We start from the raw sequence: 26,379 nt of genomic DNA, 5'->3' as shown, positions 1-26,379 counted from the left end.
CCATTTTATTTTCATTTGATGGCTGTCATCAACAAGCGTGTTTATTTACAGCTGCGGAACCGGAGTCGCACTGAAAAACGAAGGCAGCGACCCCTATCCATGCATATGGCGTTACAATGTATTAGGTATAGGAACAAATACTCCATATATTATATCCTCTAAGGTTGAAGCACTATTTTTATGTGTCAAATTAAATTAAATTTCTTAAATTAAATTTCTTAAAAAAATTCTTTTATGAATTTTTGAAAAGCTTTAATACTCCAAACAACTCATAACGTAAAAGCAAGTACTGTGCACCATATAACTATCTTCTCCCCAAAACTTCATTTTATTTTGTTTCCTTTTTTTTATACACCCATGTTCGATGGATAGGTATATACCCGGTAAATACGCGGTAGGTACTTATTTACCTTTAAATAAATAACTACCGTGTGGGTAAAACACTCACTATATAGTTACGGAACGTACGCCCTTGATATTTCATTCAAGTTAATAAATGGAATTTTTGCTTCCGAAATAGAAATAATAGAGTTAGTTTTTCCGTCCGTTGGACCAGTTTCACAAGCTGTACTTTTACTATCTTGGCAAGGTTAGTAGCCTTGTACAACCCGTACAGTACTATGTTGTATCTTTTCTCTAGAAGCAATCCAAGGAATTTTCATCCACCTACGTCAAAGTCCATGCCTCTGCGTGATTTGAACTATGTAAATTGATCGCAGTGAACTATATTGTAACCATGGCTATTGCTGTTCTTAAAAGACAAAAATTGACCTCAGGTCAATGTGTCACAGTACACAGAAGAAAAAAACTGATGTAACTGCTCAATGGTGCTGATTTTCCATTTGTTGCCCAAATTGTTTTCCTAGAATTATGAAAATATAAACATTCAATTGGAGTTTTTGTTCTTTATTACTGCCAAATACCAAAAAATATCACAGTTTATATTTTGTCATTAAGTCTATAATCAATAGAGTTTTTTGATCAAAATTTCAAAACATAAGTAAAGGTAGTTCCATGCACGACCTTTTACATAAATGATTTTTTATTTTTTTGTAATTTTTTTCTAAAATTATAATTATTATATAGACAGTTACAAAACACCTTTCTTATTTTTACTCTATACAAATTCAGAACTAAGAGGAGCTTTTTTTTACTAAAAACAAAAAAGAAACGAGAGTAATAATTACACTATATAAATCTACATACATAATACGTACTTAATTGCACAAAAAAAAGTTACTACATATTTTAATGGAAGAGTAAATTATACTCGTAATTTTTTGTTTTGTTTAATATTTAATATATACTATAAACTTTTTTCAAGTTAAAATCGGTAGTTTATTTTTTTTTTCTAAGAAAAAAAAAATCATTTTGGTCCCCACAACGAGTTTTACACCCAAGACTATGTAAACTTGTCTGGTCTTATGTTAGTCCTGTGTTAGCTTCATTTGTTTGCGTAATGAAGCATTCTTTTGGAAGAAATCTGAAATCAAAAAAATAATCCTTTAAAACAAATTCAGACAAAATAGAACATTTAATAACTTAACCTGTGAATAACTGGTGAAAGAAGATCAGCATCAAGTTTACTAACTTTAGTTGGCCCAGTTATAAATGAAACGGCAGTTCCAACTATTAACACTGTTAACATTCCAATTGGTCCAATCCATAGGAACGATATTCGAAACAATGGAAATAGTTCAGATTGATCAGGTACTTGATTGGAAGGTGTTGTTAAATTTAACATGGCTGGACATTCGTCCACCCAAACTGGCAGTTTTTCAGGAACAAGCAATCCTTGTGCTATAGAAACTTGAGATCCTAACGAAACGGTTCCAGCTATTAGAGCACCAGCCAAAGCACCAAAAGTAGCACCTTTTGTATTACTCCATGGAATGAGCATTCCCAATGTGAATATACCCGAAGTTGTACCAGCAGCTATACCTGATAAAGAAGTAGCAACTGCAAGAATACCTCCAAGTTTTTCCAAGACTACAACTAATAAAGCTGCCACAACTCCAAATACAACAACGCTGCTTTTCACCAAAAAAGTGGAAGCTTTCTCACTTAGCTTAATTTTAAAACAACCTTTGACAATATCTTCTAGTAAAACTGCTGATGTACAGTTCAATACAACTGATAGAGAACTTAGGCAAGCTCCAAAGATGCCGGCAATAAATAAGCCAGGGATACCAGTAATGTGTCCGGCAATTTGCATTACATAGACTGGAAATAGTTGATCGTCAGTCTGAAATGGTTTGAAAAAATGTAACCAAGTCTTAAAAAAGGATGGACACAATATTGTACCTGTATTAATCCAGCAGCTAAAGGATCACATCTGCTGTAGTAAGCAAAAATCAAAAGTCCGGCAAAGCAACATATCGATATAAATAAGCATATTCCGACAGCAAATAAAACTATTGATATCTGAGCACTTTTTTTGTTTGGCAAGGACATGTAACGCTGAACCATAGTTTGATTGACCGAGTTGAAAGATACCCAATAGAAATATCCTCCGATTATGACACTCCAAACTGAGTGTCTTTCATAAAGTGATGGATTGAAGCTGACAAGAAATACATTTTTATTGAGGGTTTTCTAACGAAAAGAGTTTTTAATTACTTAGTAAAAAGTATTCTTCCACCATCGGAAGATCGTTTAATAACTTCACCAGGTCCTCCGATATACACAGTTCCTATTATCACAACCACAGTTACAGATATGAACATAACAAGTATCTGCCAGGCATCGGTACTGACGACAGCTTTTATTCCACCCTTTATTGGGAATTATGTTATTATTCGAAAACTTTTGGTTTGGTAGTTACTTTTTTAAATGAAATACTTACCAGCAGGGTGTAAAATACACAAACTACACAAACAAGGCCGCTTATAACATGAATGTTTACTCCAGTGACTGAAAAAATAAATTTAATTGTTAAAAAAATTGGTAATACAAAAAAGATTCCTAAATTAAAGCTACATTTAATTGAATACAATTTCCCCCCTCAGATAACCCAATATGTTTTTCTTTGGTTTTTTAAAGAAGCAGCTATTGAACCTTAAAAATCACGATTCACGAAAATGTAATTTTCTAAAAATTTCCAAAAAAAAGAAAAGCGATGGAAAATTTATATTAGGTAAGGGTTACAGCGATGCATTTTCCTATACATCAGGAAAAACGAAACAGTACGAAATTGAATATTTTTTCTTAAAATTATGTCAGTTGACAAACCACATAATCTATAGATCCTCTTCTTTTCCTGAAAAAGATTTGCGTTTGCAGTGGAACAGGAAAAAAATAAATTACTTCAGAGGAACGATTTGTTTCATTTTGTTCCTAATGTTAATCAGCTGGTACGAAAAATGAATGTTCATCAGAAAAACAAATACAAACAATTTTATCAAAAAATACTCTTCCATAGTTAATTTTCATTTCGAAAAAAATTCTTTCAATCATTTATAATCTATTTGTTTATCATTTGTGTTTCAAATGATAACATAATAAAATAACAGTATGAATTTGTTTCCTTTTCCCCTTAGCTGTTTAACTTATTCTATAGAAACAAATGTTACACATACGCCACAGTGACCCGTTTGATCGTTTGATTATTCAATGGAATGAATTCTCTGGGCAAATTTTCCAAGATATAGTTATAAGAAGAAGAAGATTAAATGAGGAAATAACCCAGAATTTAATAAAATTTCATAATCGTGAAAGAGGAGGGATAGCGATAGACTGATCGTTCAGAATAATAAATGAATCAAATCTATTTGAAATGATTGCATTACACAAAATTTTTTAAAACCAAAGAAATACCTATTAAGCTTATACAACTGTTTAAATGTATTTAATAGCAACCAGACTCATGTTTGCATTCTTTGAACGAGAGCCAGCATTTTAAAAATTTGTATTTTTGTCCTGAACTCAAATATATGTACATTAGGGTGTCCGTTATTTCCCAAAGTGATGTTTTCGGGGGAGACACCCCCTAGATCGAAAGCTTAGGGCCTAAATAAGAGGGATTTAGCAAAAAAAAAAAATTTTTGGAGTTCATTAACCCGTGCCTCTAGGGTCATACTTCCCCATACAAATTTGTATGGGAAATTTTTAGCTCATACATAAAATTTTTTTTTTCTCGAGTTAAATCATATTTTTTTTTAAATGTTTGATAATTCTGGTAGGAAAACAGTTACTTTAAAAGATCACATTCAAATTTCCCGTAATGTGCTACACCTTTCATTTGATACCCATTTCGTTAGTGAACACACTGGGCCCAAAAATGTGCCATCTCCTTTGTATGGCAAAGTATGACCCTAGAGGCACGGGTTAATGAACTCCAAAAAAATTTTTTTTGCTAAATCCCCTTTATTTAGGCCCTAAGCTTTCGATCTAGGGGGTGTCTCCCCCGAAAACATCACTTTGGGAAATAACGGACGCCCATCTTCACCAATTCTACCCAAAGCTCATTAAAATTAGAACTCGTACTAACTTACCTTGATTAAATGCAATAGCTGGAACGTAGAGTATGATTGGAAGAAAGAGTATCTGTAAAACAAATTTTAAATAAAACAAAAAAACTAAAAGAAATAATTTTTGTGTATTTTGTTTACCTCATCGATGATGAATAAAAATGAAGCAAAGCTTCGAATTCCGGAACTAAATCGCAATTCCAAGTACTGAAAAAGTATAAAAAAAAACGCATATTAATTATGTTTTAATAATTTAATAATAATAAAACGTAAATAATTTTTATTTGAAAATGTTATAATTTAAATGATGATTTGAGTGGCGATTACCAATTAAACTGAAACACGTGTTTGGAAACTAGTTATCAACACAACATATTTGTTTTAAAGTAATCAACACAGAATTAATAAGTTAAAAAATCAAGTGAAATTATGTAAAAAATTGATTCAGACAGATAGACGCATTCACTCGGTCGTATACGTACTTTTTTCTATATCTTTTTGTGTTTTTGTTTTTTATTTTTTTTTACCTAACGTTTATGACTTTCTAACGTCACACCTGTTACATATTATTTGAAGATAGTTAGAATCCTTTAAGCGAAAACCTTCAAAAATATGCCATATGACAAGATAATTATGTATCTCAGAATGAAAATGATAAAAACTTTTGTTTCGAAATATTTAGAAAAGATATTAATATGTGTTTTTTTTAATAGTGGGGTAACTAAAGCTCAAAAATTGGCAATATTAGGGAACCCGGCCGAACAGCTTAGATTTTGATGATCTTTTTTTTTCAAACGTCGGTAATTAAAAATACTTTAAAGTCTATAGATTAAAAATTGCCGGTGTTGCCGTTTTGATTTTTTAAATTTAATTGAAGATTTTTGTGAACAAAAACAAATTTTTTTCAAATTTTTTTCTTAAATTTCATAAATTAATTGATGCCAAAAGATTGTCTAGGAAATTCAAGGAAAAAAAATATATGGGAGTGAGGGACAATCTTCCATAGTTCAAGCGATAGATGCAATTTTCTTATTAATTGACTTCAAACACAAAAAAAAATATTTGAACACAACGGCAACACCTACAATATTCAAATAAACATTTTTTAAAAGCTAGAAGCTTAGTCATATATGTAAAATTAAAATTAAGTTAATTGAATGAACGGCTTTTGAAAGAATGGAAATTGAACTCAGATTTAAAAAAAAAAGTTATTGAAAAAATTTTAACATGTCGTTTTTTTAAACTTGGTCGTAATATAAAATGCATTTATTTTCAATTTTTTTTGGCCGCATTTATTATGATTTCAAATTATAAAAGGAAATGTCAATATGTATTACGGTTTATGAAAAAAATTAAAAAGTATTTCATTTTCGAAGAACTTTTTTTAATAAAAGTTTTGAAAAAAAATGTAACTTATTTTTTTTTAAAGTTCAACATCTAAACATAAAATTATTTTTTATTCATTTAATAACCCTTACTGTTGAAAGTTAAATAGCAAAAATTTAAAGTTCCTATTTACCACAGTCTTTGAGAAAATTAATTATTTCAATGCAAACATTCAGTTTTAATAAAAAAAAACCATTGAAATTGAAGAAATTTTTCATTTTTTTTTCAAAAGTGTGATATATTTTACCTTTTTTGCTTCGAAATTCAACTGATAATATTTATGGCCAAAATTTTTTTTAAATAAATTCATATTTTATTAGAAAAAGTTTGGAAAAAAGTCATTTTAAATTTTTCTAATAACATTTTTTTTTTTAATTCTGAGTTTGAGGACCATTTTTTCAAAAAGTCTTGATTAAATTTAGTGGATTTAAATTTAAGAGATATGAATGAGCTTCTGGCTTTTTAAAAATGTATTTTAAAATATTGTAGGTGTTACCGTTGTTTTCAAAATATTTTTTTTGTGTTTGAGGTCAGAATGTTAGAAAATTGCATTTATCGCTTAAACGATGGAAGATTGTCCCTTACTGCCTTTTATATATTTTCCTTAAATTACCTAGAGAATCTTTTGCTATCATTTGTTTTTATGAAATTTAAGCAAAAAAATGGTTTAGTTAAAAAAAAATTAATTTTAATTTTAAAAAACAATACGGCAACACCGGCAATTTTTGACCTGTAGACTTTTAAGTATTTTGAATTACCTACGTTTGAAAAAAAAAATCGTCAAAATCAGAGCTGTTCGGCCGGGTTCCCTAATAATTTGCTTTAGTTACTCTACTATAAGGCCACAAGAGAAATAGCAGGAAACGCATTCGGTCTCATTTTTTTCACGTATAAGTTTGAAAAGGACTGTCGAGAAAAAAAAATAAAAAATTCTAGGTTTTGATCCTTATATCTATTACAAAAATATTTAAACGCTAAAAAGTTATGAACTCGTCTGACGAACAAGTTATGTCCAGACATTTTTCTATAAAAAGAACTTTTATCAATATACGATTTTAAGTTATGCTTTTCGCGGGTATCAATCATTTTAAGTTTAATTAAATTTTACGAAACTCACCGCGTATTTATAAGAAATATTAATTTTATTTCTTCGTCCCGACGCACTGTTGTCCAAAATGACTTATCTCGTTGCAAAAATCATAACTTTTGAACGGATTGAGGTAGCGGTACAGTTTTTTTTTTAATTTGAAGGAAATTTCCAGGGCTGTTACACCAATGAATTTCAAGAAAATTGTTTTACAGGGTGTTTAGGAATCATCGGCCGAAAACCGATTTTCTTAAAAAAAAAAATATTTAAATTAAAATTGGTATGCCATTTTGTAGAAATCACTAATTCACATCTAAAAAAAGTTGAGATTACACTTTTCCATGATATTACGATTATAGAGAATGCCAAAAAAGTTGGTCCCGGAAGTCCGTCTGTCTGTCTGTCTGTATAAGGATCTACAGCCTAAACGGATGAACCGATTGACTTCAAATTTGGTATGTAGCATTTTTTGGAGACCCTCCAGAGGGGTTTTTGGAATTAATTTTTTTGGGCCAAAAATAACGGTACTTGTCATACACCAATTTCAGTAAAGTTGTAATTGCTCAAAAACGGCTCCAACGATTTTGTTTAAAAAATTCAAATGTAAGTTTTAAAACAAGGTCTATCTTCTAATGAAAAAAATTTTTTTGGAAAATCATTATTAACGGTACCTGCCATAGAACGGTTTTTTTTAAATCCGATATTCTCCGAAACGGCTTATTCGATTTCAAAGAAACTTTTTTTGAAGAAGCACTTATTTAACTCAAATATAAGCCAAAAATAAAATTTCAAAAAAAATAATTTTTGGATTTTTAAAAAAAATTTGAAAATTTTTTTTGAAAAATAAAATTTTCGAAAACGGGACATTGTATTTTTTTGAAATTTTGTTTTTAGATGTGGATTAGTGATTTCTACAAAATGGCATACCAATTATAATTTAAACATTTTTTTTAAGAAAATCTGTTCCTTCTGCCTTCATTTTTTTTTTTAAAGTACAAAATCTCGGCAGTGCGCAAGCATGCGCAGCTAAATATTTTTATTTTGGATCAACAATTGGTTGGTACACATACCCTATTCGGCTTAATGCATGGAACCGAATGGATTTTTTACGGTACCTGCCATAAAACCGTTTTTTTTCAAATCCGATATTCTCCGAAACGGCTTATTCGATTTCAACGAAACTTTTTGTGAAGAAACACTTATATAACTCAAATATAAGACAAAAATAAAATTAAAAAAAAAATAAATTTTGGATTTTTAAAAAAATTTTGAAATTTTTTTTTGAAAAATAAAATTTTCGAAAACGGGACATTGTATTTTTTTGAAATTTTGTTTTTAAATGTGGATTAGTGATTTCTACAAAATGGCATACCAATTTTAATTTAAACTTTTTTTTTTAACGAAAATCTGTTTTTGGCCCATGATTCCGAAACACCCTGTGAAATAATTTTATTGAAATTCATTGGTATAACAGCCCTAGAAATTTCCTTCAAATAAAAAAAAAATTGTACCGCTAACTCAATCCGTTCAAAAGTTATGATTTTTGCAACGAGATAAGTCATTTTGGACAACCGTGCGACGTTTCGAAGAACTTTCAAACTTCGTGGTCACGGGATTACAATGGGTTTGATGGATATTGTTAAATGTTGTTGTTTGTTCTCGATCGCGCACGCAAGTTGTACCTGTGCGTAGTTGTTGGTGCATTTTCTATTGCAGTGGGTGATGACGGGTTTGGTTCTTCTTGAATTGAACTTGTGTGGTCTTGTGTACACACAACGCTCACGACGTCAGCTACTTCTGTGTTCATTTTTGTTGGTTTAAGCTTGCTTATCAGTGGGTCCCATGTTGTCGATAGTTTGAAGCTAGAATCGCGGTTGAAATTCTTGTGCTTTTTTATTTCTATAGCTTCTCTTACTATCCTGGGTACATAAAACCTTTCTGCGGCAATCGATTTGGCTTTATCAAACCTAATAAAATGTTCATCGTTATAAGCAATGTGTTCACATATTGCAGATTTTGTGACTGCATTGTTTTGAATAGCTTTTACGTGTTCATTTAATCTTGTTTTGATCGCTCTTTTTGTTTCTCCGACGTATGATGAACCACAGCTGCAAGGAACCAAATAAACTCCTGGATTTTGGAGGGGAATTGTGTCCTTTGGTGTTCTTAAGAACTGTCGAACTTTGGCTGGTGGTTTAAATATGGTTTTTATACCAAATTTGCCTAAAATTCTTGCAATTCCACCCGAAATCTCCTTAATGTAGGGAAGAAAAGCTCGCTTTTCCAATTGGAAAGGTGTGTTTTGTGTTACATTCGGTTTCGGCTTCCATGCTCTTTGTCTTGAACTGTAACCATTCTTTTTTAAAGTCATGTCTACATACTCTAATTCCTCTTGTAGGTGATCAGGATCACATATTTTGTGTGCACGGTTTACTAGTGCCGATACTACAGATGTGAAATTAGAAGGATGGTGATGAGACGTAGCATGGAGATATCTGTCTGTATGAGTGTTTTTTCTAGAACAAACAACAACATTTAACAATATCCATCAAACCCATTGTAATCCCGTGACCACGAAGTTTGAAAGTTCTTCGAAACGTCGGGACGAAGAAATAAAATTAATATTTCTTATAAATACGCGGTGAGTTTCGTAAAATTTAATTAAACTTAAAACTTTTATCAAGTTGTTATCCAAAATCACAGCCTGGTTTTTTACGACAGCATTTTACTGTTGAGCCTTCTGTCGTTCCTGGGCGAAACGAATTGGATCTCAGGTCATTTGAAGTTTTAAAATTGTAAAATAATAAAATAAATGAATGTAAATGTTAAATAATTTTATAATTAAATGCTATTTATTCAAATATAAATTTAATTCATAAATTCAAAAAATGGCGTTGTCGGAATGAAGATTAAATGATATTGAAACTCAATGCAAACCTCAATTTATCTAGAAAAATTACCAAATAACGATAAATCAATTCAATAACAAGTTTGAAAGACTATTTGTAGCGCCATCTGTATGGTAGATGATAAGATTTTGATTAAATTCTTTTAAGAATAGAATTACCATTTAATAGAATTAACCGATTTTTTTTGGCTAGTTCACCATTTTTAAAGTTACAGAACAGGGGCACAGGTATAACAGATGGAATCAAATTTGAATGATCAGTTTAGTAACTGAATACGAAGAAAACTAAGACTTAATGTTGTTGTAATTCAAACAAAAAAATGCCGGCCCTGTTATCCACTTCCATGATTTGGCAGAAATTTTTCATAGAATTTTAACAACTTAAATGAGTTCACTCAATTTTGTTAAAGGAGCGTATATATTAAAACATTTATTGAACATTTTAAAGCTATAAAATTGAATGCTACTCCAATGCAGTGAAAACTTGGCATAACAAATATTTTTTGTTTTGGCCAACACTGTATTACGAGAAAAACTCACGTGATAAAGTATATTAACAGCAGACAGAAAGATGTGTGTTTATTCATTAATTTAGGTTTATAAGTACCCACAATAAATAATTATTCATTACAAATTCTAGCGCATGACATTTTAATATCGTTTGCATGAGAATTGATGTGTCTACATTATCTGAAGCTTCACAAAAAGAGATAATATTGACACTTAACTGTGTTAAATCTCAATGTGCTTTATCACTTAACAAAGATAACTCTAATTTCCTTAAATAAATACAAATGATCCACAGATTTTCCTTAACATTTTTATCAAGTTTACACGCAATTTGTTTGTTTTATTTTTTCTTATAGAAAAAAAAAAAAACCAATTGACCTATTGTCAATCTTTAAATGATTTCTCTCAAACAAGTTAATTAAACTCACGCAAACAATAAAAAAAAAATAATATTTTTTGCCTCTATAAATTGTGAAGTGACGACACAGTAACTGAAATATCTAATTTAAAGATTCAAAGTCCATAACACTGAGTCTAAGATAAATAATTGCCAGTCAGTAGGTATAAAACTTTTGTTTTTCAATGATAAATAAAAAACAATAAATGCAATTAAAATGGACAGAGAAATGATTTATATACGTACTTCATAGGATGAACAGATTCTTAAAGTGGTAAACACTGGCAGGTACACCGTAGATACGGTTAAAGCCATTAACATGACAGGTATCAATGTTAGCCAATATTGTGTGCCAAAATTATAGATCTCCGCTGGTGTCCCCAGAACTGTTACACCTGACACGTAACTGAGTAAATAATCTAGGATAAGAAATGTATCGTTCCATTGAATTTTGATTTCCTAGCTCGAGCTTCAAAAACTACCAACCCTATTTGATAAAATATCAACTTAAACTTGTTTAAATATTTAAGCCCCAGACATTATAGACAGTTTTTGCACTTAAACTTAAGGAAAAAAACTCATCAAGAAAAAAAAAACGGAACAAAACTATTTAACTTGAAATTTGAATCAAACGTTAGGTTAAGGTTGATTGTTTTTGAAACTCTTGCCACTGGATTTGCTTACCTTCCAATTAAACTCATTGCTACTGGGAATGTTGCAAGACTTCGAGATCCAAGCAGGTACTCACTTAGTTTTTTCGATCCAAAGTTTAAACTTCGACCGGGTTTCATTTTTGTATCACATTGTTCAATGACACCCGTTTTTCTAAAATTAAATACAATTTAGATAGAACTCAAGTTGAAATCAAATAAACAAACCTATAGTAGCCGTAATAAATACCAGTTCCAGCAGATACAACCAGCATACCACAGAATATTAAATAATCGACTATGTGGAAGTGAAACTCCTGATAGTCTTTATACTCCTCCATCCTTCAAAAAAATAGTATTTAATTTAGAAAACATTTTAAGAAAATCATTTTAGAAAATTTCTCAGTGTGTAGATAGATATGCTTATTTTGATGTTTCAAATGATGTTTTATTTATTGTTTTAATTATTATTTATGAAGGTGGTGTTTTTATTTCTAAAGTTTCGAAACTTCCTTATACGTATCCCCATATATTTAGCGATGTTTAAGGCAAAAATTGAGAGTTTACCATTTTAGATGTTTATAAAGAATCACTCCTTTTTAAAATAAAATTCCGGCCCCACCAGAATGATAGCGGAACGTCAACGTTCAGGTCAATTTACACAATTACGCATACCGCATACATTTTCTTTATCCTCCCAGTTAATAATGCTTTTCAGCATGCGTTTTCTACCTCAATCTAATTCTTGTGATAACTCATGGGGACTTTTCACGAGTCGATTTTTGCCGTGTGGAGAAGCTTTTCGACTCGTGTGAACGTGACGTTCCCCATAGAAAAATCCTAGTCGACCGACATGTCGTGCGGCTAAAATAGACTCGTGAAAAGTCTGCATTAGCCTGAAAAACCGACATAAGTTTGAAAATATTTAAAGTGGAAATAACCAACTTAAAAGGGTTATACCTAGTTGTAATTTTGAAAAAAAAAAACCCAATTTTTATTTTCATATTTTAAATGTACATAGGTAAATATAAGAATGTTGTCCGAAAATTTCACATTGATACAGCAATTAGTTTCCGAGAAAATACGTATTTGTGAAGACTTTTTAACTAAGTTTACATGGTTCCCAAAATTTTTAAAGGCGTTTTTCTCGAAACTCTGTTTTCAAAGTCGATGAGCCAAATTTCTCCGAAACGACTGGAGTGATCGGCTTGAAGTTTTTACACAATTTTTTTAGATACTTTTGTCAGGTAATGAACGAAGGAATAAGGTTTTTGATAATAATTCGATTTTTTAAGCCACCTTAAAGTGTAAATTTTCGTGAAAAAAAAACGATTTTTTTCCTTGGAAAGCCGCCATTTTGTCAAAAATCAAAATTTTGCCTATTCCTTCGTTCATTACCTGCATTCGTCTATCATGGAAATGAATATTTTGGATTTTTTAATGTTAAGTGATTTGGATCAGATATCTTTTTTTGGAGATCGTCTAGGAGATATACTACAAAACCTAATATTTTTTTAAATACACATCGAATTCTTTTAATACATAAAATTTGCTGTACATATTGTATTCTTTATGTTTATATATTTAAATGCCTCTTCAAAAAAAAATCCACAAAAAAGAACGTTTTTTCGCACTTACAACTAGATATAACCACTTAACGAGTCAAAAACGTGCTATACTTTTAACCCTTTCGAACTCTATCTATGAATATCAATATTAAAATTTTTTGTTTGAGTACTATCGTGTCATAAATATTACAACTAGGAAATATGAATAGAAAAAAGTTATTTTCCCAAAAAACTCTCATGTTTCATGTACTCTCATGTTTCATGTACTTACATACACTTTCTATGATCGCCAAAAAAAGCCGGACAACTGAGAAAATAATTTTTACTTGCGATATAGGTACTATATATCAAGTTATGCATTCGTACAAAAAAAAAAAGTTGAGATAACATTTTTCCATGACATTACGATGGTAGACAATGCCAAAAAAGTGGGTCCCGGAAGTCCGTATGTCTGTCTGTCTGTCTGTCAGTCTGTCAGTCTGTCAGTCTGTCAGTCTGTCAGTCTGTCAGTCTGTCAGTCTGTCAGTCTGTCAGTCTGTCAGTCTGTCAGTCTGTCAGTCTGTCAGTCTGTCAGTCTGTCAGTCTGTCAGTCTGTCAGTCTGTCAGTCTGTCAGTCTGTCAGTCTGTCAGTCTGTCAGTCTGTCAGTCTGTCAGTCTGTCAGTCTGTCAGTCTGTCAGTCTGTCAGTCTGTCAGTCTGTCTGTCTGTCAGTCTGTCAGTCTGTCAGTCTGTCAGTCTGTCTGTCTGTCTGTATAAGGAGCTACAGCCTAAACGGATGGACCGATTAATGTCAAACTTGGTGTGTAGCGTTATTTGGCGACTCTCCAGAGGGGTTTTTGGAATTAATTTTTTTGGACCAAAAATAACGGTACTTGTCATATACCGATTTTAGTAAAGTTGAAATTGCTCAAAAACGGCTCCAACGATTTTGTTTAAAAAATTCAAATGTAAGTTTTAAGACAAGGTCTATCTTCTAATGAAAATTTTTTTTTTTGAAAATCATTATTAACGGTACCTAGGGTTGCCAACTTTTTTAACAAGGAATAGAGTATATTTGATTTCAGAGACGAAAAAAAAGAGTACATTTGAAAAAAGAAGAGTATTTTTTTTTTTGCTTCTTACAGTACATAATAATTTGTTGTTGTTTTTAAAATACGTGCATGACTAAACGTTCAAATTCAAAATTCATATACATTAAGAGCTCATTTTTGATCAATTTCCTCTCCTCTCGCCACTTCATATTCAAGACCGACAATACTCTCTCAGTGAATGCTGAAGTGGCAAGAACAGATAGAATATGGCTTACAATTTTTGCATAATTCATCGAAATAAAAATATATAAGAAGGTAAACTCAATTTTAAATACCTTGATATTTTACAAGAAAAAATCTAAGATTTTGATGTCTTAAACAAAACAAAGTAAAATAGAGAACAAAATTTGAATTAAAAAAAAATTAAAATTTTAGTAAAAAATTAAATTTTAAGTTTTACTAAGAAACAAACACAAAACAAATTGGTCGTACTAAAACAACGACAAAAATTATAGTGTTTTGTACTCTCTGAATTACAATTGTTCAAGTTTAGAAATTATAAGGTCGAATATTTTAAGCCTCGTTCTTTTTTTCATTCAATTCTATCTTTAGAAATATGAAAGTTATCCACCAATTTGTAAACGTTAAAATGCTTATGTTTATGTGGTGGTACACTTAGCCTTAAGTAAAAAAAAGAGTATTTTGACGTACTCTATCAGAGTTATAGATTATAGAGTACACATACGTGAAATAGAGTACAATACTCTTTTTTAGAGTACGGTTGGCAACCCTAACGGTACCTGCCATAGAACCGTTTTTTTTAAATCCGATTATCTCCGAAAGTGCTTATTCTATTTCAACGAAACTTTTTGTGATGAAGAATTTATATAATTTAAATATAAGCCAAAAGCAAAATTTTGAAAAAAATACTTTTTGGATATTTAAAAAAATTTTGAAAATTTTTTTTTGAAAAATCCAATTTTCGAAAACGGGACATTAAATTTTTTTGAAATTTTGTGTTTAGATGTTGATCAGTGATTTCTACAAAATGGCATACCAATTTTATTTTAAAACTTTTTTTCCAAGAAATTATTTATAAAAAATTAGTTTTTTAAAAAACGGCTCTAACGATTTTTTTCTAAAAATGCATGTTAGTATATCAGTCAAAACTGCATACTTGTTTTGGGGGGCAATTTGATTTCAGATTTTATATTATTTTTTTAAAAAACGAATTTCCTTTTTTTTTTTCTTTCCCATATATTTAGATTTTCCAAATTTCTATATAAAAAGTCTTTAAAATTTAAGCAACTTGAACTCTAAGAGCAAGTACGTGCGACCCCAGTCGTGCAATTTATTTTCTTTTGTGTGCCGGTCAGGGTTCGGACATTACTTCGATCGAAGTAGATTTACTTCGATTTTGGGAAAAAAATAAAATCTACTTCCCTACTTCTCTTTTTCAGGATCTACTTCTATTTCTTGATTGAAAAATATTTTTCAAATAATAAATTTAGAGAAAGGGATTTAACTTCAATTTTAAATCTCGTCGAGGCATTGAGAAATAAAGCTCAACTGAAATCTCAAATGATGAATGGAGGTCAATTATTCTTCGGATTCAAGATATAAATAAAGTTTATCAAAGTAATTTTGACTGATTTTGGAGAATTCCTGATCAAAAATTTGTTAGATTATGCTGAATTAACCGTTTTACCCCAAAGCACCATTACAACAACGAGATGAGAAAGGTTTTTTGGAAAAGATCATAATAAAAAAAGTAAAGAAAAATAATTTTGTTGAAAAATAATTTTTTTAGAATAAATTTTTGTAAATAAATGTTCTGAAAGTTTAATTTTGAAATCTACTTCCGAAATTTGGGATCTACTTCACTTTTTTTTCAAATTTGCTTCAAAATTTTGAAACTAAAGTCCGAACCCTGGTGCCGGTGTTATTACAGATTAGAATTAGGCTAGGCGCACACATGCGATTTTTAGTCGTTGCTACTAAAAAATCGCAGTCGCAACAAAAAATTACCGTGCACACACTTGCGACTAAAAAATCGCGCGATTATTATTATTTATTGCAAGAAAAACATTATGTTTAATCGAAAAATAGTTGACCTATTTTGGATAAAAAAATGCATCATCAAAAGAGCCAGGAGTTATTTACTGTTCAAATCTAATGGTCAAATGACCGCAAAGAAAACAATTCTAAATCCGTTCGTAATGGAAAATTTCATACAAATGGTATCTACAATCAAGTTTTGTGATAAGGTAAATTCATGAAACGGTTTAAGAAGTGATAAATTTTTTAAAATAACCGCATAGCATCCACCTTATTTTAAAAGTTTTAATTCTTTCGATAAAAAATAATTCGATTTTTTCTACTAGGTATCTCTGTATTACTTTTCATGAAATTTTAAAATATAATTATACCGAGAGAAATTCAAAGATGTACCTACCCAATACATGTTAAATTTTTACTTGATTTTTGATTGATGGATTTTTAAGAAGTTCTTCCAGGCGAAATAGATTATCTCCAACGTGTATTTTTGTATCATATTTTAGACCTCACGAGTACCAATATTTCACCAAAGCATTGAATACTCATTCTTTAGTACTGGGTAAATTTCTGAAATTTTTATGAATTTTATGGAATTGTCCTTTTATAATTCTATTGCTTATAACAAAAGAGCCACTATACAACACTTTCTGGTTATATCCATTACTGTTCTTAAAACAAATGTTCCAAGGGTCAAACGAGCGCGCAAGTGCATTATATTCTGTATGATATATCCTTATGTGCAACAAAAAAAATCGCGAAAAATAGAACCGGATCCATTTTTTTAAACTTTGCGATTTTAAAATCGCAAGCCTGTGCGCTCTCATTTAAAACAATGTGTTTCATTTCTTGCGTCTAAAAAATCGAGTGGTGGAAAATCGCATGTGTGCGCATGATTTGGCCTCTTTGCGACTGCTACTTTTTAGTCGTTTTCGGTTTAGTCGCAAGTGTGTGCACAACTATACTGGTCCATTTGTTCCATTTTAATTTGCGACAATCGCGTCGCCAAAAAAATGGGACAATTTTCAATTTTTAAATCGCGGCTATTTATTAGAAGCATGTGTGTTCACCGGCATTGAAATCCGTGTGATCCATTTTTGCGACTAAATAATCGTGCGACTGAAATCGCATGTGTGCGCCTAGCCTTAGAGTGAAAGACATTGTATAACTTAAAAGATCATAAGCAGCAATACAACTTAAGAAAGATATAATTTCATTTTTCTGATAAAAACTAGCTAGTTGTGGAAAAGTTCTTTGAAGAAAGTGCAATGGCATCTCTGATTCTTTGACGGACATGGGTTTTCTCGAACTCGTAGATATAACTTATCTTATCAATTAATACTTAACCTAGTGTGGTCGATCAGTCATTACCACTGGCTTGATAAATCAATCACTACATAGTTTTTAATTTTAAGTTCGCACAAATAGTAGATATAATTAAATTTGTCGACAGTGACGAGTAGTTAAGTTCAATTATCTTGCGTTTAACTCTATCAGATAGTGGATTTATTTTATAATTAAAATAGAAATTAAGTTATTTAAGTTTGGGCTATTTTCTAAAATTCCGTAGTCGACTTGCAGTCGATTCTTTTTTCTTAAACACATTTCAATAGGAAAAAAAAACTTTTCGCCAAAAAATTGAACTTTTTACTTTTTATGAACAATAACAGATTTTCACATACAATACAATTTTGGCAAATGCAAAACATTAATTTTTTTTAAGTACTTTATGCACATAAATAAATCAACAAAAAGTTGCCGGTAGGTAATCTAGAATGTTAATTTTAAGTTGTTTTATCCATCAATTACACTTTATTTTGATTTTTTCAATAAACAAAATTGTTCTAGGTAAATTACCTGATAAAGTATAGTCAACCCCCGCGATGCTCCCTAAAAAAAAGTGAAAGCCAACCGATAACACGTTGTATTAGGGCTATAAAATGTATCAAAAACAGCTTATCGTTTACTTGACTGATAGAATGTTACTAAAATCAATGTACTTAAAAAGTAGATATACGAGTAAGTACATACATAATAAAATATTCGACTTTGGTCTTGACATGACGTGTCAGCTAAATTACTCTTAAATAAACAGCACAAAGTGCACTCGACGCGACGCATGCCGCTGTGGCTGTGTTTGTTTATCTATCATAACTGAGTCGGCTTGACAGGGCTAAATCACTTCAAAGAGCAAAATGTGTTGAGCTCTAAGGCTACTAAACTGGCAAATAAAATGTTATAAATCGAATCGGCAATATTATTTAGTTCAAAAATGTATTTACCAAATGTATAACCTTAACCGCTTAAAATTTTATATTATAAATATATTTCCAATTGAATACTTGTGCGAACAGTAAATTTTTCACATGATTTTCGAGATTAAATAGTCCAGTGCATTTGTTTGCTCCAATCATCCGCCGCCCATCTTGGATTTTAGTTTTTGTTGAATATCTCGAGTTCTATTTATCCTACATAAAAGTTGTATATACAAAAAAACGTAGGCAATAAAATTTCGCGTCTTTTATCTCAAGAACACTTTTTCGATATTCCGAATATTAAAAAAGTTACAAGCCCAAAAAGTAAAAAAAACGAAAACATGACAATTTTAAAGTTTTGAGCACTTTTTATCAAAATTATGAAAAAATCCAAGATGGCGACCGAAAGGTGAATTTCGCGAGTGCGAAAAATCAGGGTAATGATATTCAGCCAATGCTCTATCGAATGAGCAAAATAAAATTTGGGGGTGGTACAAACTGCTGGGTCGCCCCAGCACTGTTTTTGTTAATGCACTGGACTACAAGTAGTAACTACCCACTCCACCCATTAAATGCTGAAGCCTTGTAAGGGCACGATAGCAGATTTTAAGGCAAACGCACTTTCATCCAGTTCAGAGGGCGACAAATGTGTAGTGTATCTTCATCTCTTTTGCAAATTTATAAAAATCAGTTACCGATATACCGCTAAAGTCAAATACTATAGGGAAAAAATCTTACGTAAAACGTAATGTACTCGTATTTAATATTTCCGTATTATTCTGAAATAAATCTTCCTAAGGTCTATGCATGTCTATAACTCAATACAATGAATGACTGCGTGACAAGTACTTGATCTTAAGATTTAAGTTGCTTATTTGAGAATTTTGTAAATGTAGTTTAAATAAAATGCACGACTGGGGCCGCACGTACTTGCTCTTGCAGTTCAAAGCACTTTTATGTAAGCTTACTTGTAGATTATAAGAGCTGCCTCTATATACATTTTTAAGAAATTTGGTTGATGTAGGGAAAGAGACGGTATGGAGGCCAAATGTTAGTTAAATAAAATTTTTTTATTTGACTTGACTTTTTCGAGAAAAACTAAAAATGCAGTTTTACTGCAATTACTTTGAATATTACGTATGCAAAATTTTATCAAAATCATTAGAGCCATTTTTGAGAAAATTGCAATAACTCCATAATAATGTACGGGAAGAGCCGACATCTGCGATTAAAAAAAATGTAAAGACTATATTTCCATTATCCGTATTTTTTGAGAAAAACTAAAAACGCAGTTATGTTAGATCTATGTACAACATTACGTGTTAAATTTAATCAAAATCGTTAGAGTCGTTTTCGATAAAATTGCAATAACTCAAAAATTTTGTATGGGTGGTATACGTTCTAAGCGAGATATTAAAAAAACAAAAAAAAAAAAACAACCTTGGAAATAACGAAAAAAACATCTATACCAAATTTCAAAAAAATCCGTCAACCCGTTTAGGCTGTAGCGACTTGTACAGATGGACGCACGGACGCACCGACCGACGCACATAGGAGTATTTCGATCAAAAACCTGGACAAAATTATTTTTTGAAGTAAAAGTAATTATTTTTGCTAAAAATTATTATTTATGCAAGGAAATAATTTTTTTTCAGCAAAACTTTAAAAACGCTTGTGAAGAGAAACTAAAAAAAATAGTATGAAATTTAATACACCCAAAATGTAAAAAAATTAAATATCTAAAATATAAGACCTTCTAGAATGGAACCATTGTGATTTTTAGGCTTAGTGAATCCAAATGCATTAATATCAATAAAAAAATTTCTGGAAAATGTTAACAACCAGTTAAAATTAAACGTAGGGCGTATGAGTGATTTTTCTAAAAGTGAAAATTTCACTCGTAAATTATTTTGTTAATCGCAAAAAATCGCACCCAATTTTTTGATATTAAATTTAAAGAATAGTCAAGGTTATCATAAATCTATGTATCGAAGCAGAATAGGAGGGAATACTATAACAAAACACTTAGACTTTAAAAAAAAGTAATAAAAATATCTATATGTGGCAGACTCTTTTCCCACTGTCATTTACTCAAACAAAAAAAATTTAATGTTTCCATAACTACTCTTTAATTATTATTCAATACCTGCAATTGTATTTTTCATATGAAAATTTAATGTTTAAAAGCACACTTGCTCACAATCAATCTCTAAATATACTCACCAAATCAGTAAAAATTACAAAAAAAATTCCAGAAAATAAACAGCTGACTTTGAACTTGTTTTGACACACCAAACACTTTACCACAAAAAAAAGAAGTGCATTGTATGATCCCATGTATATTTAGCATCCGCTTTGTAAAAACTTTAATTCAAAATTTTGATTTTTAGAAAATCGACTTTTGTCCAGCTTTTCGACCAAAATACTCCTATGTGCGACGGACGTCATGACGAAACCCACTTTTTTGGGCTTCTCCATAATCGTAATGTTATTTTTGATTAAAACCTCGAATTTTTTTTGACACGAAACCAATACTTGCCCTATAGAGCAAGTAAAAATAGGAAAACAAACCTTTTAAGAAAGAACGTCAATTGTTTACTCAAAAAGAAAGGAATTTTAAACAAATAAATAGAAATCGTCAGTATGAATATTTTTTACAAAAAAAAAAGTTTAAAAGGCATTTTGAAGAAATTTTCAATCAACAACAAACATAAAATTATTTCAAATATTTAAAAAAAAAAATCCATTAGCAATTAAAAAAAAACACATTGGTACAAAACTTTAAACGTTAAGTAAAATGCTAAGTTTTAGTAAGTTAAGAGATATTTTGGTGTTTGTTTTTTTTTTTTTTTTTAATTTTAGCTCTGAAAACCCCTTGTTTTGTTTAATTAAAATCGCTATATATGAATATCTTTACTTCTGAGTTCCACTTTGAAACTTTTATACTTTTTTAAAAACTACAATAACAGGCCAAGTTTTTTTTTAATTATAAACCAAAGCCAAACCATACCAAACCAAAGCTTTCAGGGTGCAGTTCTAAAATAGTATAATTTTTTCGGGATAAAATTGAATAAAAGTATATCAAAGTTGATCATGCTTTTAATGCTCCTATCATCGACCTTTAGCTCCATAAAATTGCGTAACAGTAACACAAGTATCATTTAACTCTCATCAGGATGGTCTATTATTCTTATGAATATGAAAATATTATTTTTATCAAGGAGATAACAATAACTCTTTTTCATAACAAGTTATAACAAGACACCGTCAGATACCATCAGTAAAATTCTGCTCAGTAATGAAAGAGGAACAGATGAAATAATAAAATGCGTCAAAACACAATTAACAATTATGTTTCATTGAACCCGATGAGTCAAAGCTAAAAAAAAAGTAATACAATAATATTTTAAAGTTATACAAAATTTAGTACCATGCAGATTTTTCAAGAAAAAATCTCATTTGCAGTAGGTATTAATTCGGAGTTTCTACTGATAGTATATTTGAAAGTGGTATAATGTAAGTCACATTTTGCTTTCCTTCCAAAAAATGTCAATTTTATCAATCATAAACAAAAATTTAACGGATGTTTAAATTTAAATTGAGTAACTAACACATCCATTGGCTGCAATTCTTTGTTTAAAAAAAAGATACTGTTGAGTTGCGGTTAATTTAAAAGTTAATTTATTGTTTTTTGAAGTGAAAACTTTTTTAGTATCGTAGTGATTTGAAACACGATGAAACGAAAAAGCGACATGAAAAATCAATTGATTATAACTTTTTTCTTTTAATAGATAGATAAATGAAAATTATACTGTAGATATGTTATAGAATAAACTATAAATTTCAATTAATTTAATATTCAAATTCCTGAGATAACGGTGAAAAGATGTTCGTTTACTAAACACGTGATATCTTTTGATCTAGAGCACATAAACATTTGATTTAACTTTAATACACATGCTGATAATATTACCTTTCATTCATATATCGCACATATCGGTACGTGCTCTACAAGTTAGACAATCTTAAATTGAGAAACTTGAAAAATACCTAAAAACACCTGTGGAGATCTGTTTTTCCGATGACCAGCTACCAGTGTAGGAAGTACAGTAATCTCAGTTTGAAATTTCGATAGGTTGGCTTTAAAAAATTCTTACTTTTTTTTTAGGCACCGTAGAAATATGATTGAAGCGTCATGTAAAACGTAAAATAATAAGCTTTCAGATGATATAAAATGTATTAAATAAATGGACACCATTATGTGTCAGAAGATAAAAAAGATTGATTTTATTGCTTTTTTTTGATGAAAACTAATTGGTTTCAAATCAAAAAATTCTAGCTCTTTTTGTAGATGTGGGGACAGACATTATTGAAAAAATATTTAAAGCTTAAATAAATAACCTTTCATATGACATACAATTTCTTATAGGTTATCATAACAAAAGGACTTAAAGGTGATGAAAGAAATAAAGGATAGATTTTTTCGATTTTTTTTTAAGAAAAATGTGTTTTTAAGGTTTCACTTCTACCACGTGTGAATTGCACACTTGATTTTTTTTTCCATGGACTTATGTGGTATAGGTAATACCTATTAGGTATATCAAATATAAGGGCTCACTTATTGTATTTTTCAAAATACTTTGTTTTTTTTTTTTTATAAAATATACTGGTACCGAGATATTAATTTAAATGAAAGTAAAAGCCAGTCAAATTTTGTTTGATTTCGGATTCTTGTATTCAGAGAATCCTTAAAACAGTTTCTGAAGTAATTAGAAAATCAAACATACTTTTATTACGAAGAAACTTTTTTTGAAAAACAGAAGCTGAAAAAGTGGACAACGGGCTATAACTTTTAAATTAATGGACGAATTTGAATGATTTTTCACTATTGATACATATAAACTTATCGTTAAAATTTTAAAAAATGTTTCATATTAAAAAAATATTTTGAAAAATATTTTATTCCAACAACTTATATCTTATACATACATATCTTTAAAGAAGGTTTTGAAATAGGGATTGGAAAAACCGGCCGGTTTAAACCGGTTTAGGTTTTTTTGCTTAGGTCAATTGGTTATTTTCGGTTTTTTTGTCCTCCCAGTTTAAACCGGTTTTTACAAAAAAAAACTTCGAACAAAAAAAGACCCGACGAGACAAATAACTGAAAACCATCAAAACTTTCATTCCCTCTCTCAACTTTGCTTTGCTTAGGGATTTTCTTCGACGAGCTTTTTTTTTGGTTGACAAATTAGGTTAAATTTTTTTTTACTCTCAAATCAAGCAAAAAACCGAAAACCGGTTTTTCCAAAACCTGGTTTTTGACCCGGTTTAAAACCGGCCGGTTTAACCGAAAGGAAAAAAAATCGGAAAAATCGAAAAGCGGTTTTTGTACTAATAACCGCCATCCCTATTTTGAAAATACCCAATTAATTTGCCAAAAAAAAATTTAAGTTTGATCCGTGTGATTTAAAAATTATAGGGTATGTATGTCATGTTTATTTTTATTATGGAATGTTGTAACGAAAAGTTTTTTTTTTGAAAAAACCAAAATAGGAATATTTTTTTGATTTCAAGGCATATATTACGGAAGTTAAACTTATGGTGTTTTCGATTGGCCGTCCGGAATCGTTCGGAAGCGTTCAGAAGTCTTCTGGAAGTGTTTTATTCGCACGAAAATGACAGCTAGAAAGCTTCTCAGGAGATAAATTCTCTTCTCGATTCAAATTCAGAATCCACTCAAGAAGCACTAATACATGGATATTTAAAAGTCAACACAATCACTCAATCAGTTTTTTTTAGTTTTTAATTCAAAATTATTTTCTGAAATTGGTTTTTTTAATTTATTTTCAAACAAATAAACGCATTATATACTTATTTAAAATATTTTGCAGACCAACTATCCCGTTAATTTGTTAAATATTACCATTTTTGAAAATTATTTTATAATATTTCGTTTGAAAGAAAAAAAAAATTAATTTATATTTGACATTTGAAATTTTACAGGAGAATGGCAAAAATTTTTTATTTGATTATTCACCAATACAGATATAAAATTTCAAAATTGAGTGGAAGCAATTCAAACTGTTTCATTGGATTTCAGAATGAGTTAATCCTTGAGTGAAACCAATCGAAAACGACATTAATGAGTGACAAAAAATGGATTTGACTAAAAATTCAAAATTGTCATGCCAACTTTAAATAAAGTTAGCATGACAACCCTTTGGGGTCAGATTATGACCATATTAAGTACGCAGCAATTTTTTTTGACTTCACGGCAATTATGCGGCAGTTAATGAGGCAAAAAAAAAATAACTTTTTTCAAAAGTTGTCATGCTAATTTTGTACGGGCGATCATTGAATATTATAGCCTGTTTTCACTTGAGCCCAAATGAGATAATTACGCAAATTATCTCATTTCGAGTGTCAAATTCTATGGAAAAAAATTGAATTTGAAATCTGAGCTGACCTTATTTACGAAATTATCAAAATACAACCTTCTTACGTTTTAAGTTTTATTTAATTCAGATTCCCGATTTTGTACAAAAATTCTGGTAATATCCACTTTTGATTAATTTAAGACACACAAAAAAGTAACATAAAGTATCCAGTTTTGATTGGAAATACTCAAACACTTAAACATACTTTGGTTGTTCATTTAAAACCGAATAAAACTACTTTTTCGATACAATCTTTTAGATTCATACCATTCAAAATCTTTACTTTGTTATAATTGAACTTTACCAATTCTTGTTAAACACAAACCTTAAAACCTTTCCTTTTATCTTCAAGAGTGTGACGAATTACTAGCAATTTTATAATATGATCGAATGTTACTTTTTTTTTAATACAATCCTTAACTAAAAAAGAAAAATATAGAATTTTACTCATCTTTGTTTAAAGGCCGCCAATAGCACCAATACGGCCATGTGCGCCCGGTAGCAATCAAACTTAATCAATAAATCACTAAATCGGACATCTAGAAAGCCACTAAGAGGTATAATGAATATAGCAAGTTTGTACTTTGCGTCTTCACTTTTTTTGTACTAAAAATGAATGCATAACATATTCGATTAACATTGTAATAACACACAAAGCAGCAAAGAAATGCAATGACTTGGAATATTCTAACTTGGCACAACCATCTCTCTCTCTGCTATTCCCCGTAATAGATTAATTATTATGCTTTATTTATCACAATCATCGGGTTAGTCGAAATAAAATCATTATGGTTTCCCGCACCCGTAAACGATTGTCGTTGTCATTTTCATGTTAAGAATTTTTTCATTCCACATCAACACCAGAGAAATTATAAGTAAAATATAAATGAAACATGCATTCTCCAGACTTGTTTTTTGGAATTACACATATGCGATAACCAAGAAACCATAATACACCGCTATATGGAAATTTTACCGACAAGGCGCTATTTATACATATGAAACCCAAAAAAAAAAAAACAAAAACAAAAAACAACAGACGCAGTGAAAGTTATGTAAAAGTTTGCTTGAATATGATTAAAACTTTTTTCGATTTATTTACCTCATGGTTTGGTTTAATTTTAATAATTTATTTGATTCGAGAATGAGAATAAGCAATAAAGTGTTGCTGGTGCAAAAATATTATATTCCTGTCAGATAACAGTTATACCGAAAATTAATATTATTGGGCAAGAGGAAAAATTGGACAACATAAAGGCAAAAACCGCCACCGAATACTGAGAGTTTGACAGCAAGAGCACAAGTATTTCAATAAAAGTGCAAACCAAAAGTCTAAAATACCTACTCAGCCAACAATTGTTTAATATCAACTTTAACATTCAACGTCAGAGATATTAAAGCTTTTATTTTCATTCACTAGCTGACTTGAGCTGAAAAATGAACAGTACAAAAAGCTTTTATGTTGTCAATAATAATTATTTGTCAAACATGTTTTGCGCATGCATATTTTTCAGTGCTTCTAGAAAATTATGTTAAAATAAAAAGTTTTAATTATTTCCTACAAAGTATGCAATTTTCTTCGAATGTATTTTTGTCGAAAATTGTATGTTGATACATATTTCAAATT

General features: G+C 30.1%; 1 protein-coding gene across 3 annotated transcripts; it reads right to left on the bottom strand.

Annotated features, from left to right (window-relative positions):
• Window positions 1-890: 890 nt before the first annotated feature.
• On the bottom strand, window positions 891-26,044 carry LOC129921038 (sodium-coupled monocarboxylate transporter 2). Of its 3 annotated transcripts, none has more exons than XM_056002660.1 (11): window positions 25,855-26,044; window positions 11,636-11,749; window positions 11,442-11,582; window positions 11,004-11,163; window positions 4,611-4,676; window positions 4,494-4,545; window positions 2,846-2,913; window positions 2,620-2,774; window positions 2,305-2,563; window positions 1,548-2,245; window positions 891-1,483 (listed from the first exon to the last, which is right to left on the bottom strand). In XM_056002660.1, exons 1-11 carry the CDS (start codon window positions 25,857-25,859, stop codon window positions 1,423-1,425), a joined length of 1,779 nt encoding a protein of 592 aa, XP_055858635.1. In that variant the 5' UTR covers window positions 25,860-26,044; the 3' UTR covers window positions 891-1,422. The 3 variants fall into 3 exon arrangements, with proteins under 3 accessions (XP_055858635.1, XP_055858636.1, XP_055858637.1); XM_056002661.1 differs by lacking the exon at window positions 25,855-26,044 and adding an exon at window positions 17,918-18,049; XM_056002662.1 differs by lacking the exons at window positions 11,636-11,749; window positions 25,855-26,044 and having other exon boundaries at window positions 11,004-11,176; window positions 11,442-11,554.
• Window positions 26,045-26,379: the final 335 nt, after the last annotated feature.

This window comes from Episyrphus balteatus, chromosome 1 (genome assembly GCF_945859705.1).
Source record: "Episyrphus balteatus chromosome 1, idEpiBalt1.1, whole genome shotgun sequence".
Lineage (NCBI taxonomy): Eukaryota > Metazoa > Arthropoda > Insecta > Diptera > Syrphidae > Episyrphus > Episyrphus balteatus.
This window is presented reverse-complemented; position numbering and strand designations above follow the sequence as displayed.

Bases quoted from the DNA above. Each gene is read 5' to 3' on its own strand.
- LOC129921038 (XM_056002660.1), bottom strand. The intron at 2,564-2,619 runs GTAATTAAAAAC...ATTTCTTGTCAG, and splicing joins GGAAGAATACTTTTTACTAA to CTTCAATCCATCACTTTATG. The intron at 1,484-1,547 runs GTTAAGTTATTA...TTTTGATTTCAG, and splicing joins CTTTCACCAGTTATTCACAG to ATTTCTTCCAAAAGAATGCT.